Genomic DNA, 13,251 nt, shown 5'->3' with positions numbered 1-13,251 from the left:
GGAGGACAGACTGGGGACCCCCCCGGCCCCGCGTCCCTGCCCCACCTTTTAGGGGCTGCTGCAGCCTCCCCCTCCTCTGAGTCCCTGCTGGCCAGGGACCAGTTCGGAGCCTCTGCCGCTGCGGAGAGTGCCCACCTGCGGGCAGCCCTGGGCGCTGGCCTCTCCCTGGCCTCCCTCCCTTTCCCGCCCGCGGTCCTCTCGGGCCTACTTACAGGGCCCTCCGTCCTGGGGGCCGGCCGGCAGCTCCCCCAGCGCCTGGCCGAAGGCCCCGGCGCCCCACAAGCCGAGCCCCAGCTCGACCTAGCCGCTGGAGCGGCTCTCTCCTCCGCGGCCCCGGCGCACCTGGGAGGAGCGCGTGTGCCAGCATGGCCTGATGGGGGCCGCCATCTTGGGCGGCCCGATGGGCGCCGCCATCTTGGCCACGTGGGGGCCGGCGGCCATCTTGAAGAGGTCACTGGGGGCCGCCATTTTAGTGGTGACCCTGGGAGGCGCCATCTTGGGAGCGTCCAATCCGCTCCCTCCCTCTCCCCCCCCGCCACAGCCGCGATGCTGCCCAAATTCTCCCTGCACTCCAGGGGGATGCAGGCCCTGCCGCCCACAAGCGGCCCAGAGAAGATGATGAGGTCTCCTTCTCCGACTCTGAGGTAGAGGCCAGGGGCAAGCCCCCCCACAAAAGGCACAGACGGGCACCCCGCCGCCTCCCTCAGGCCAACCCAGTCCTCTCCGACCTGGATGGGGACGCGGAAGATGAAGCCGAAGACAGGAATGGTTTTGAAGAGGGCGAACTTTCGGGTGAGGAGGAGGCTCAGGAGACTGAGCCCCCGGTGACCTCAGCGCGCCTTTTCAGGTCCGAAGACTTCCCAAGACTGCTAGGTAAGACCCTAAAGACCCTGGCCATTGCCCCCTCAGCGGAGGCCAAGCCTCCCCAGGACTCTGAGTTGCCTATGGTGGGAGGGACTGTTCCCTGTGCCCACCCCGGTGTTGGCTGAGATCCCGTGCCCGGCTAACCTCATGGAGGTCATCAGGGCTGAATGGAACAGACCGGCCACATCGGGCCCTTTGCCCAACTCCATCAAAAAGCTTTATAGTTTTCCCTCTTCGGTGATGGAAAAACTCCAGATCCCGGTCGTGGATGCCCCTGTGTCCGCCCTTGTGTCTTCCGCCGTCTTCTGCAAGGACGGGGAGGACACCCTCAAAATCCCAGAGGACAAAAAAGCAGAGACAGCCCTCAAAAAAGCCCATGAGGCTATGTCTGTAGCAATCAGGGCGGCAGTGGCAGCGTCCGTTGTGGCCAGAGCCTCCCTGGCTTGGGCGAGGGAGCTCCTCCAAGAGGTGCCCCCCCATAAACCACACCTCAAACAGGGCCTCAACAAGATTGCCCTGGCCTCGGCCTACACGGCCAACGCAACCTTAGACTCAGTCCAATACTGCGCCAGGGCCCAGGCAGCGGCGGTCACCGTGAGCCGCCAGCTGTGGTTAAAAAACTGGAATGGGGATGCGAAGTCAAAGCACAATTTGGCCTTCACTCCCTTCCTTGGGACTAAATTATTCGGAGAGTCACTTGACCAGGTCCTGGTGGAGGACAAAGATAAAAAGAAAACTTTACCGGGGGGTCGCAAGGCGGACAACAGGGCCAGGCCTAGGTCTAGAAAGCAGTTTTTTCGCCCCTCCAGACCTTTCCCCTCCTCTTCCCCCTCCTCCTCCTCCCAGCCCAGGGACGCCAGACCATTCGGACAGCGCTGAGGTGACAACAGACAACAGCCCAGGCAGTCCCGGCCCCCCTTCCACCAGAGAGGCCAGTCCGGAGCCAGCAGAGGACCCCGCAAACAACAACAACAATGACGGGGCGCCTCCAGTGGGAGGCCGGCTGAGAGACTTTGTGTCGGTCTGGGAACAGTCCACTCAAGACCAGTGGGTGCTGGACACCCTGCGATCGGGATACCGGATAGAGTTTTGCTGGCGTCCACGAGACAGATTCATCCCATCCCCAAAGTCAAAGAACTCAGCCAAACATGCTCTCCTGCTAGAAGCCATCAGGGAGTTGCTCCGTTTGGGGGCCATAGAGGAGGTGGCGACCTCACAATGGTTCACAGGCTGCTACTCCACTTTCTTCTTGGTCCCAAAGAAGAATGGCAAATGGAGGACTATCCTAAACTTAAAGTGTTTAAATTCCAACGTAGCCTACAAAAAGTTCCGAATGGAGACCCTCAGCTCGATTCTAGAGGCCCTTCAGCCCAGAGACTTTCTCTCGTCACTGGACTTGCGCGACGCCTATTTCCACATCCCTGTTCATCCCAGTCATCGACGCTACCTCAGGTTCGCTTACGACAACCATCACTACCAATACAGGGCCTTGCCTTTCGGCCTGGCGTCAGCTCCAAGGGTGTTTACCAAGGTCCTCGTTGCCCTGGTGTCTCACTGGAGGACACAGGGCCTACATGTCTACCCTTACCTCGACGACCTCCTGATAAGGTCCCCTACACTTCAACAGGGACGATCGGATGTCCGCCAGATTCTCCGCTCGCTACAAGACCACGGGTTCCTAGTGAACCTCGACAAGAGTTCCACGGTGCCAGCTCACCAGATCCATCACTTAGGGGCTTGGCTCGACACCTCAAAGGGCATCATCTCTCTCACTCCGGAGAGGGTCCAGGCCATCCTCAGGACAGTCGATCAGGCCCTGGCCACCCCCAAGGCCAGGATTTCCCTGTTGGCCCACCTGCAGGGCCTCATGATAGCAGCAAGGGACTGCGTGCCGTGGGCCAGATTCCACTCAAGGCCCCTCCAATGGCTGCTCTTACCTCACCAGGAGGCCATAGCCACCAAGTCCAACATCATGATCACAGTGACCTCTCAGGTGTGCGACTCCCTCCAGTGGTGGAGATCACTGGCGATCCTCAGGGGACGGCTGATCTGGAGCCAGGAGACAGTCCAGATCACCACTGATGCGAGCCTGAGAGGTTGGGGAGCCCACTGCGGACACCAGATGGCGCAGGGGAAATGGTCCCTCGAAGAACAGGCCATGTCCATCAACAGGCTGGAGCTGAGGGCAGTGAGGTTGGCCCTACAGTCCTTCCGCCAGTCAATCCTCAACAGGTCAGTCCTGGTCAGGACGGACAACACGACAACAAAGGCTCACATCAACCGTGAGGGCGGCACAAGGTCAAAAGATCTGATGACCGAATCACGTCTCCTATTCCTCTGGGCGGAACACCTTCAGGGCGAGCTCAACACGGTAGCAGATTGGCTGAGCCGGACGGATGTCGACCAGGGCGAGTGGGAACTCCATCCTGAGGTGTTCCATCTGATATCACGCCGGCTAGGCCAGCCGCAGATAGACATGTTCGCCTCCCCGATAAACTCCAAGTTGCCCAGGTTCGTGTCGCGCTTCCAGACGGAAGGAGCCGAGGCGGTGGACGCTCTCAACCTAAAGTGGCCAGACGAACTGGCGTATGCCTTCCCACCACTGCCTCTGCTGCCCAGGCTGTTGGCCAAGATCAGGAGGGAGAAAATCGAGGTGATACTGGTGGCACGAGCGTGGCCCAGACGCCCATGGTTCTCCGAGGTTCAGACTATGGCGTCGGCCGGCTTAACCCTACCTCACCGCCGAGACCTCCTGAGTCAGGGTCAGATCTTCCATCCCGACCCCCAGTGGCTGAACCTTCACGCCTGGAGGCTGAACGCCTCATGCTGATTCGGTGTGGATATTCTTCAGAGGTCATAGACTCCATCCTGGCCTCTAGACGACCATCTACCAACCGCATCTATGAGGCTACCTTCAGATCTTTCAAGAGGTGGTGCAAGCTGAAGCGTGTCAACTTTCTCAACTTCTCGGTCCCGGTCCTACTTCAGTTCCTTCAGGACGGCATTAAAAAAGGATTCAGACCCAACACAATAAAGAGACAGGTGGCGGCCATCACTTCGGTGCTACCTCACAAAAAGTCAACAGCCATGTCATCACACCCCCATGTTAGGAGACTTCTGAGGGGCCTCGCTAACAGGGCTCCTCCTACGCGTCATCGTTTTCCAACCTGGAACCTTCATACAGTCCTAAAGGCCCTGACAGTTGAGCCGTTTGAACCGATCCGCAAAGTTCCTTTGAGATACCTGGCCTTAAAAGTCATCTTCCTGACAGTGATCACGTCGGCCAGACGGGTGTCGGAACTGGGGGCTCTGTCAGTCCGCAAAGACTTGTGCATCTTTAGGCCTGATTTGGTGTGCCTGCGCCCGGACCCCACCTTCCTTCCAAAAGTCAATTCGTCCTTCCACGTCTCTCAGGACATCCTGCTGCCTTCCTTTTGTCCAAAACCCCAGAAGGACATAGAAAAACGTTGGCACACGCTGGACGTGCGCAGGGCCCTGAAGGTCTATCTTAAAAGAACAGAGCCTTTTAGATCCTCCGAGGCCTTGTTTGTCTCCTTCCATCAAGGCTCTTCTGGGCGAAAGGTCTCGGTGTCCACCCTGAGCAGGTGGATCAAGACTTGTATCGTTGAGGCTTATAGGTCGTTAGGTCTCTCCCCCCCCGGATGGCATTTTGGCACACTCCACCAGGAGTGCGTCTACTTCGGCCGCCCTATTCACCAATGCACCGCTTGCAGAGATCTGTAGGGCAGCTACTTGGAAGTCCTCCTCTACCTTTGTGAGGCACTACAAGTTAGACGTGTTTCAGTCCGCCGAGGCGGCTTTTGGTAGAAGGGTCCTCCAGCAGGTGGTCGCTGATTCCGCAGGTTCCGATTAGGCACCGTCCCTCCCTAGGGGCGAGGGCTTTTGTAAATCCCAGATTACAGGAGGACAGGACCCTCTCTGCTGGGAAAACAAACGTTGGTTACTCACCATGACACGTTAGTTTCCAGCAGACGAGGGTCCTGGCATCCTGCCCACCCTCGGTGCCCTGCGGCTCAGCGCGACCTGTTTGCCTGACCCTTCCTCCTCCTTCTGGTTTGCTGGTTTGTTGCTGGTTGTTTTTACTTGTTGCCATAATCCTTTGGGACCGATCTCACGGGATGGCCCTTACCAAGTTGGTTTTAATTTGTTCCTTATGTTTGCCTATTAAAGGTCAGTTTATTTTATCCTGCTTCGCTTGGCTTGTCATTTGACTGAGGCCCAGAGGGGTTAGTCCCTCCCTTTATAGGGGCCGGTCTTCTTTTGTCCCTGCCTACAGGAGCAAATGGGAGGTACATAACCCAGATTACAGGATGCCAGGACCCTCGTCTGCTGGAAACTAACGTGTCACGGTGAGTAACCAACGTTTGTTTTTCCATCCCAGCTTTAAGACATGCCTTACAACAAAAAGTTCAGTAATCCTCCTTGTTTTACTGCCTGCCAAGGACTGTGAAATACTTAAATGTCATAGTATCTATCTATTCTGTCCAATCTATGTAGTGTGTCTTTCTAGTTTATCTATTGTTTACCATATCCAAAAGGATATTTCTAAGTGGTGACAGTGACCCAAAAGCCATGGTCCAAAACATGACTATTGGGCTGTATTAATTTGGTTAGATCACAAGTTCTGCATGTTTGTCATAAGAAGTTGACATAATCTTGTCTTGCCTACTTTAGTCACTGATTCTAGAGGATGTGATATGGCATTCAAATGACTTTTGATGCTAACCAAAGAGTTAATTATAAGACCTTTCTAATCATTTGAAACGTTTACTGTCTAGGTGACAGTAGTATGCAGTGTATCCTGTGTAGTGTTTCCTATAGCTTCAGTCCAGCCAATTCCAACAGCAGATTTCATTGCACATTCTAATAGGAACCATGCTTTGGGATAAAGTGTACATGTATAGGATATCTGAGTATAACAAAAAAAAAAAAAAAATCAAGCCCTTGAAGATCAGGAGACTGAGAGAAATAAGGAGAAAGAACACACACACACACACGCACACAGAGAGAGAGAGAGAGAGAGAGAGAGAGAGAAAGATGCAGTGCACTGGTTGGATATGAGAATGGTGGGGCTGAAGGAGAACCTCACACATACTGGGGCAGAAAGAGATCTGTGTTATTGGAGCAGGTTTGTGTAGGTGCACACATTCACAGTACAGTATTTTGTAACTTTGTAAACTTTGATCTAGAGACCCCAAAAAGATGGGCTGCATCTGGAAATGGGCTCAGGATCAGATTATTAATTATGATCTTCTTGCTTAATGTGGGGTTATTTTGCTTTTATTCTCTCCTTTATTAGGAGATAGAAAACCATCTTGACAAGGACACTGAAGGCTATGATGTAGTTTTAGATGCCATAGATACAATGCAGAGAGTAGCATGGCATATTAATGACATGAAGAGGAAACATGAACATGCTATCCGACTGCAGGTGAGCATACAGACAAAAAAACAAAACAAAACGCCAACTTCCCAAGTCATGAATCTTTTATCGCTCTATCAGTTCTTTTCTTGTATATGTACTGCACAACAGCATTTCAAATGATTCAGCGTGAACTGAATTTAACCTTTGTGTATATTGATCACAAAATTTACTTTCCCAAGGGATGTACGTTCCACCCCCTTAGCCAAGAGATAAATGTAGCAGCGAGGTCTCCTGCCATGTGGGCTTACCTGGGCTGCACATCTTGCTCAATCAGGCAGTGGAAGAGTTGCCTTGGTCTTGTGGTGGCTGCAATAGAGAGCAATTGAAAGATTTGCAAGGATGGAGGCTCTTCTCGAAAGATCTTTAATCTAACAAGATTAGGGTGTCCTGTGAGGGGAGGAGGCTCTATCATGATTTTCAGTGGGCCTTAAATAGCCTTGTGCCATATGGTCCAGTTTCTTATTGCACTGGATGCCAAGGATGGGCTCCCTCACACCCCTCCTCTGTATTTAGGGTCTCTCTAGATGTCAGTTGGTCACCTACTTTACAAGGCTAGGAAGAATTTTTTTCATGACATTGTGGCATGCTTTTCACTTTCTCTGGCTTGGGTTTATATATGCTAAGCTTACTGTATTCACCTTTCACAAAGCTGTTGATGTTACATAGTTCCTTCTTGCATCAGTTATTCAACATAACTGGTGGGATTTAAGGTGACAGAGAAAAACCCATACAATAAAAGGGATAGGGATATGAACCTGATAAGAGGAAGGGTGGCTCTGGATGGCTCATCATCAGATGTGGGCAACTATAGAGATGCTACATCAAGACTGGTCCTCTCTGCACTCCCTCAATCAGACATAATTCAGCTTAGGCTCAGTTTATTAAAAATACATTTAATTTGGTGCATCACAAGGCAAAAAACTTTATGCTGTAACATCTAGACCTAAATCCTATTAATAGTCACAACTGGAACAGACCTATTGCCTAGGAGGGGTGCTGCCGAAATAAACCACAGAAACTTGTCTTGGAGGAAAGGCCACAACATTATTAAAATGGCAACATTAACAACAACAGCAATCGTATAGGGTTGGCCCATAGCATAAGGTCATGATCTGGACAATCAGACAACACCCCGGTTGTTCGATGACAGCAACGGTCACCCTCGGCCGAACATCGGGATGACCTAGGGGCCATGGTATGCCATAACCAGCCATCTGGATGTATATCTCGATAGCCCCTAGTCATCGGGCAACGCCAAACGTTATGGCCCCCGCAATGGCCACAATGTATGCCCTCAGCATACCCCTGTCCACAAGGACTCCCGCTCCAGTGCTCCGCAGCCCTGGAGAGCACTCACTCCAGATCATGGCCTATGCTCCACCCAAAGTTGTGACAAGCAACACCAACCCGAGGGAGGAAGGGAGGGTAGCTGAGCAAAATGGCCCCTAACATTGGGCCGTGCGGCCTATAAAGGCCTAGCAAGGGGGAAGGGCCAGGAAGAGGTTGCTCCTTCCCCTCCAGGCTGCACCAATCAGGAGCCTGGAGGACAGGAAGGAGCAACCATAGAGAGGCCCTCTCAGGGTAGAGAGGCCTCTCCCCACCAAAGCTCCTTCCTGCCCCTCCCAACTGGCTCAGCCGGCCTCGGACGCCCAGCAAGGCATGCTGGGGCGCTCCGAGGCACACACACAACAGTGGCAAGGCGCAGCCTCCCCGTGGCAACGCGGCTGGGCGGGTGAGCCCGCCTGCCGTCCTTTGGATCGATTACTGTAAAGTTTACATACCTGTAAATCCCATTGATTTAATGGGTCTCCTCCAGTTGGGACTAGCAGTTGGATTTAAACCATACTGAGCAAAATGTGTAATTGCTATTCATGTAGACAGAATGCTTCCCCCCTACATACTCAGCTGTAGAACAAACTCAGTAGCATGGCCTGAGTTTACATAATCCGTGCTGTTTAAAAACATTCAGAAGCAACTTTTGTGTTGTTCATTACACCCTTCCTGACCTTGTCCCTCTCTTCCAGGAGATACAAAGCTTACTGACTAACTGGAAAGGACCAGACCTTGCTAGTTATGGAGAGCTGGTTTTAGAAGGAACATTCCGCATCCAGAGAGCCAAAAATGAGCGCACTTTGTTCCTCTTTGACAAACTGCTGCTTATTACTAAGAAGAGGGAAGAAATGTTTGCCTACAAAGCTCATATCTTGGTATGTCTAGTTGTATTTATTGGGGGGCAGTCTAAGAGAATAAGCAGTCTGTGTGCTGCAAAGGAGAAGAAATGAGATATTTTTAGTGCTCATAATATAAATAATTTTTAATAAATTTGTCACATTTTCCTTAACAATCACCCTCTGACTAATAAGCCTTTCTTTCTTTTGCAGTGTGGCAATCTCATGCTCGTGGAAGTGATACCAAAGGAACCACTTAGCTTTAGTGTTTTCCACTACAAAAATCCCAAGATACAGCATACTGTTCAGGTATTTAAAGGGCATAATTCAGCAGATACATTCTGGAGCATGACATTAGGGTATATACTTCTGATTATATGTATTGCAGGAGTTATGACTGCAGTGTGCAACACTTCATTAGCAGACTATTTCCAGGTTTTGTGTAGGAAAATGGGTGCCTGTTTCCAGAGCCTGGGAAAATTACCCCTTTAGACTACAACTCTCATTAACCGCTAGCTATAGGGAGTTGTAGTCTACAAATGTAGCACCCCAAACTCTACGCATGATCCAAGGTTCTCCCTATTACAACCCCCTCCCCCCATCTACTGGAGAAAAATAGCTGTCCTAAATTAATGTAATAATCCAGTGAGAACTGGCTTTTTAAGAAGAGTGAGCTTTTCCCCTTGTCCCTTGAGGATTAGACAAATATTTTTAATGGATTTGGAAAGATGTTCTTTTGCCTGCAGCTGAGTTTGATCAGTGGAAAATCCATTATTTCACTTCAATCTGAATAATGCATCCTAGTTCTGATATTAGTTCATCCTTTGAATGCCAAATTTTAGAGGGGGATTAAGACAGGAAACAGGTTAATTTAGTACTATCATATTGGAGTCTAGAGTATCAAATGATTAATTGAATGGGTGTGGTGGAAAGTACAGGATTAGGACCTTGAGGGATGTTTGGAAAATGGGTGGTTTTTCAATTACACATTAAGACAGTATTTCATATTATCTTTTTAGAGGCTTCTGTGGTTGAATAATTAAATATTCAAATATGACTCTGCTTTCTCACTGTGTTTTGTGTAATAAACTTTGCCTGCTGCTGACTGGAAGGAATTCATACATTTTATTTCATGGAGCTGAATGTAATCGGCAAGCAGATTTATTAAGGAATATTCGCTAGTGAGTTAATTTGAAGAGCTATACTTCACCTTTCAATCAAATGATTCCCATGTCTTATAGAGCATGCTGTATTGGTTATGTGGAAGTAACAGTCCACTCTAATTACATATCTACAAAGGAAGAAGATGATTGCGGTGACAGGAAGGGAAAAAAGGGGCTGCTTTGTCTAGAAAGCTACGAAACATAAAATGCAAACACAAACACATTGTTATAAGCTTTGGTAACTGAATTTGTTGCCCAATCCTTTTTCTGTTAGTAGTACTTTAGATTGTTACAGTTTTGTGAACTATATTAAAGTGTTGTGAATTACCTTGAAAGGCCCCTTTGATAGCAGAAAAACAGTAAAGGTATTTAAAAAACAATAAGCGAAGAATAGTATCCAGAAATAAATATTTTAAAAGGGGTGCTGTGGGGGGGGGGGGGTCTGACCCTTTTGAAAGGGAAGCTCCAGTTTTTCCATGGGAAATCAGATTCTTCTCAGTATTGCCAGATTTCTTTTCCAGTGTTCCTTCTCTTTATATTTCTTCTAATTCTAACTATGGCTGCATCTGCACTGCAGAAATAATGCAGTTTAATTACCATAGTCCCATCCAATGGGATTCTGGAATTTGTAGTTTCTGTGACAGAAAAGGCTAAATATCTTACAAAACTACAAATCCTAGAATTCCATAGATTGAACCATGTGAGTTAAACCAGTGTCAAACTTTTGTCTCTGTGGTGCAAACAAGGCCTACAACTACTTTTTCTTTTCTAATGTTTTGTGTGTTTTTATAATCTTGCAACAGGCTAAATCCCAGCAAGAGAAGCGCATTTGGATTCTTCATTTGAAGAGATTAATCCTGGAAAACCACCCTGCCAAAATCCCAGCTAAGGTAAAGCAACTAAAAAAAAAACCCTTTTAGTGTGCTCTTGTTCACAGTCTCATTCCTTCCTTTCCTCTCTCTACTTTTCACTTTTCCTCTTTTCTGACTGTTGCATCTGGGAGCCACATAATGACAAACAGAACATAGATATGTTCAGTTGAATCAAAGCTTTTCTTGGAACTAGCCTTGCCTTCCAGGTTTTCAGAGATTATTCCCACAGTCTAGTTTGTCTGTATGGAGAGCAAAACATAAAAAGCTCTTGAAATACTTACACTGGCAAGTAAATTGTCATAAGAGGAGAGGAAGGCAACTCCTCTCAACTAGTCCTAGCTTAGCTCTGTGTACAATGACAAGCAGTAACTCTCCAGAGTTTCAGACAGTACTCTTTTCCACACATACGAGGGGGTATCATAAAGTTTTAATTATCACCTTTAAAATTTGACAGAAAGTTTGTTTTGATTTGTAGTTGTTAACTTTACGTAGTCACCATCCAGATTTACATTTTCCCCAGCATTTTTTGACCCTTTGAATACAGTTATTGTAGAAGTCTGCAGATTGTGCCTTAAATCACTCTTTCATTTCATGAATGATGTCATTTGTGTTGTCAAATTGGTGAACCTGCAATGGATTTTTCATTTCTGAGAACAAGAAAAAGTCATTTGGTGCGAGGTTGGGTAAATAAGGCAAATGCTGCAAAATCTTAAAGCCACGTGCTTTGTTAACTGCAGTTTGAGATGAGTGAGTTGGTGAATTGTCAGCTAGGAGACAAATTCCTCTGGAGAGCATACCGCGACGTTTCCTTTTTAGAGCATCTTGCAACTTGTCCAGAAGATAGCTGTAGTATGTGCCAGTGATGGTTTGTCCTTTTTTTTGCAAGGTAATATGTGAGAATGACTCCACGATAGTCCCAAAAAACTGAGAATATGGCCTTCTCTGCTGACTTTTACACCTTTGCCTTTTTGGGGGGAGGAGAATTGGCATGCTTCCACTCCATGCTCATGGTTTTGGTCTCTGGATCATACTGATAGAGCCAAGATTCATCCATGGTTACCAGACAACCAAAAAAATCCTCTTCATCCCATTCCAACAATGTCAACGTCTGTCTTGAAAGGTCATACCTTGTTTGTTCCTGGAAAGGGGTTAGTAAACATGGAACCCAATGTGCAGATACTTTAGACAGGTGCAGTTCATCATGAATAATTTTCCACACACTACCATAACTTAGACCAGTTTCATTCATGATCATTTGGATGGTTGCTCATCTGTCTTCCAGGATTCAGCACTCCATTTGCTTCACTGTGGCCGCATTGTCCATCAATGATTTTCTTCCATGTCTTGGCTCGTCTGTGGGGGACATGTGACCAGTTTGGACACTCCTTTTCCACCTCACAATAGTGTCAAAAGATGGGCAATCATTTTCCATAAACTACCATCATCTCATAATGAATTTGTCAGGCCCTATTTCCCTTCAAATGCAGGAACTTTATCACACTGCAAGCCTCAGTCTTCTCCATTTTACACTTTAGTCACTTCTGGCACAACCTGTAACAAAAATAAAGGACACAATGAGCTGATTTTCTCAACATCATGTACTTAGGGTTCGGTAATGACACTGACAAAAATTCATCAATATACCATAATAACTTCTGGGTGATAATTATTACTTTACAATACCCCTCATAACTGGAGGTGCTGGGAATTGAATATGAGTCTATCTTCATGCAAAATGAGAACCAGTATAGTGTAGTAGTTTGAGTGTTGGACAATGACTCTGGAAACCAGGATTTGAAATACAGCTCAGCCATGGAAACCTATTGGGTGACCTTGGGCAAGTCACACTCTCTCAGCCTTAGAGGATGGCAATGGCAACTGCCCTCTGAAGAAACTTGCCAAGGAAACCCTGTGATAAATTCACCTTAGGGCCTCCATAAGTCAGAAATGACTTGAAAGGCACACAAGAACAACAAAACATGCAAAACATGTGCTCTTACCATTGACCCCTCTCCAGGCCATTCCTTCAACATAGTTCTGAAAAAAGCCTGGGGCTTTGTAGCACACTAGTGAACACGTGTGAACACTAAATGCTAAACCAGTGTTCTGTAATAATGACAAGGATTGTGTTTTTCCACTTTTTCATGTCAGTGTTTTTATACCTCAAGGAGGACATTAGCATCTCTTCCGCCCATGCACATGCTATTCTTCTGTTTCCCATTTATATTTAATGGTTGCCTGCTACATGGCCATACTTTCAGCCTTGCAAAATGGCAACAGCAATTTCATCTGAACATATCTGCAGGCTTCCTGCTTACAGACAGTCTCACCATCTACACCGGGTGATCTTTTAAATGAATTCATAATTAAACTGTTTCTTTCTGAATATTTTTATTCTGTGAGAGCCAGCATGGTGTAGTGATTTGAGTGTTGGACTGTAACTCTGGAGCTAAGAAGAAAAATAAATTCTAGCATTGTAGGCACAAATAGATATATACCAAGTCCATAAAATAGCTGTGAGGTATCCAAATCTCTGGACTAAAGTGGTGCAGAAAGGTTAGCTTTTTAAAAACACCAACATTGGCTTCATAGAATCATAGAGATGGAAGAGATCTCAAGGGCCATCCAGTTCAACCTCCTGCCATGCAGGAATACTCAATCAAAGCACTCCTGACAGATGGCCATCCAGCCTCTGTTTAAAACCTCCAAAGAAAGAGACTCAACCACACTCAGAAAGC

General features: G+C 47.9%; 1 protein-coding gene across 3 annotated transcripts in view; it reads left to right on the top strand.

Moving 5' to 3' along the window:
- PLEKHG1 (pleckstrin homology and RhoGEF domain containing G1) overlaps positions 1 to 13,251 on the top strand; it is a 166,930-nt gene that overhangs the window by 134,082 nt on the left and 19,597 nt on the right. For all 3 annotated transcript variants that reach the window (XM_089530196.1, XM_089530197.1, XM_089530198.1), the window contains exons 8-11: positions 6,185 to 6,316; positions 8,335 to 8,517; positions 8,692 to 8,787; positions 10,445 to 10,531. In XM_089530196.1, coding sequence (XP_089386322.1) covers positions 6,185 to 6,316; positions 8,335 to 8,517; positions 8,692 to 8,787; positions 10,445 to 10,531 — 498 coding nt within the window. The remainder of the gene's footprint in view (positions 1 to 6,184; positions 6,317 to 8,334; positions 8,518 to 8,691; positions 8,788 to 10,444; positions 10,532 to 13,251) is intronic.

This window comes from Sceloporus occidentalis, unplaced genomic scaffold (assembly GCF_023333645.1).
Source record: "Sceloporus occidentalis isolate IW3139 unplaced genomic scaffold, rSceOcc1.0.p SCAF_6, whole genome shotgun sequence".
Lineage (NCBI taxonomy): Eukaryota > Metazoa > Chordata > Lepidosauria > Squamata > Phrynosomatidae > Sceloporus > Sceloporus occidentalis.
This window is presented reverse-complemented; position numbering and strand designations above follow the sequence as displayed.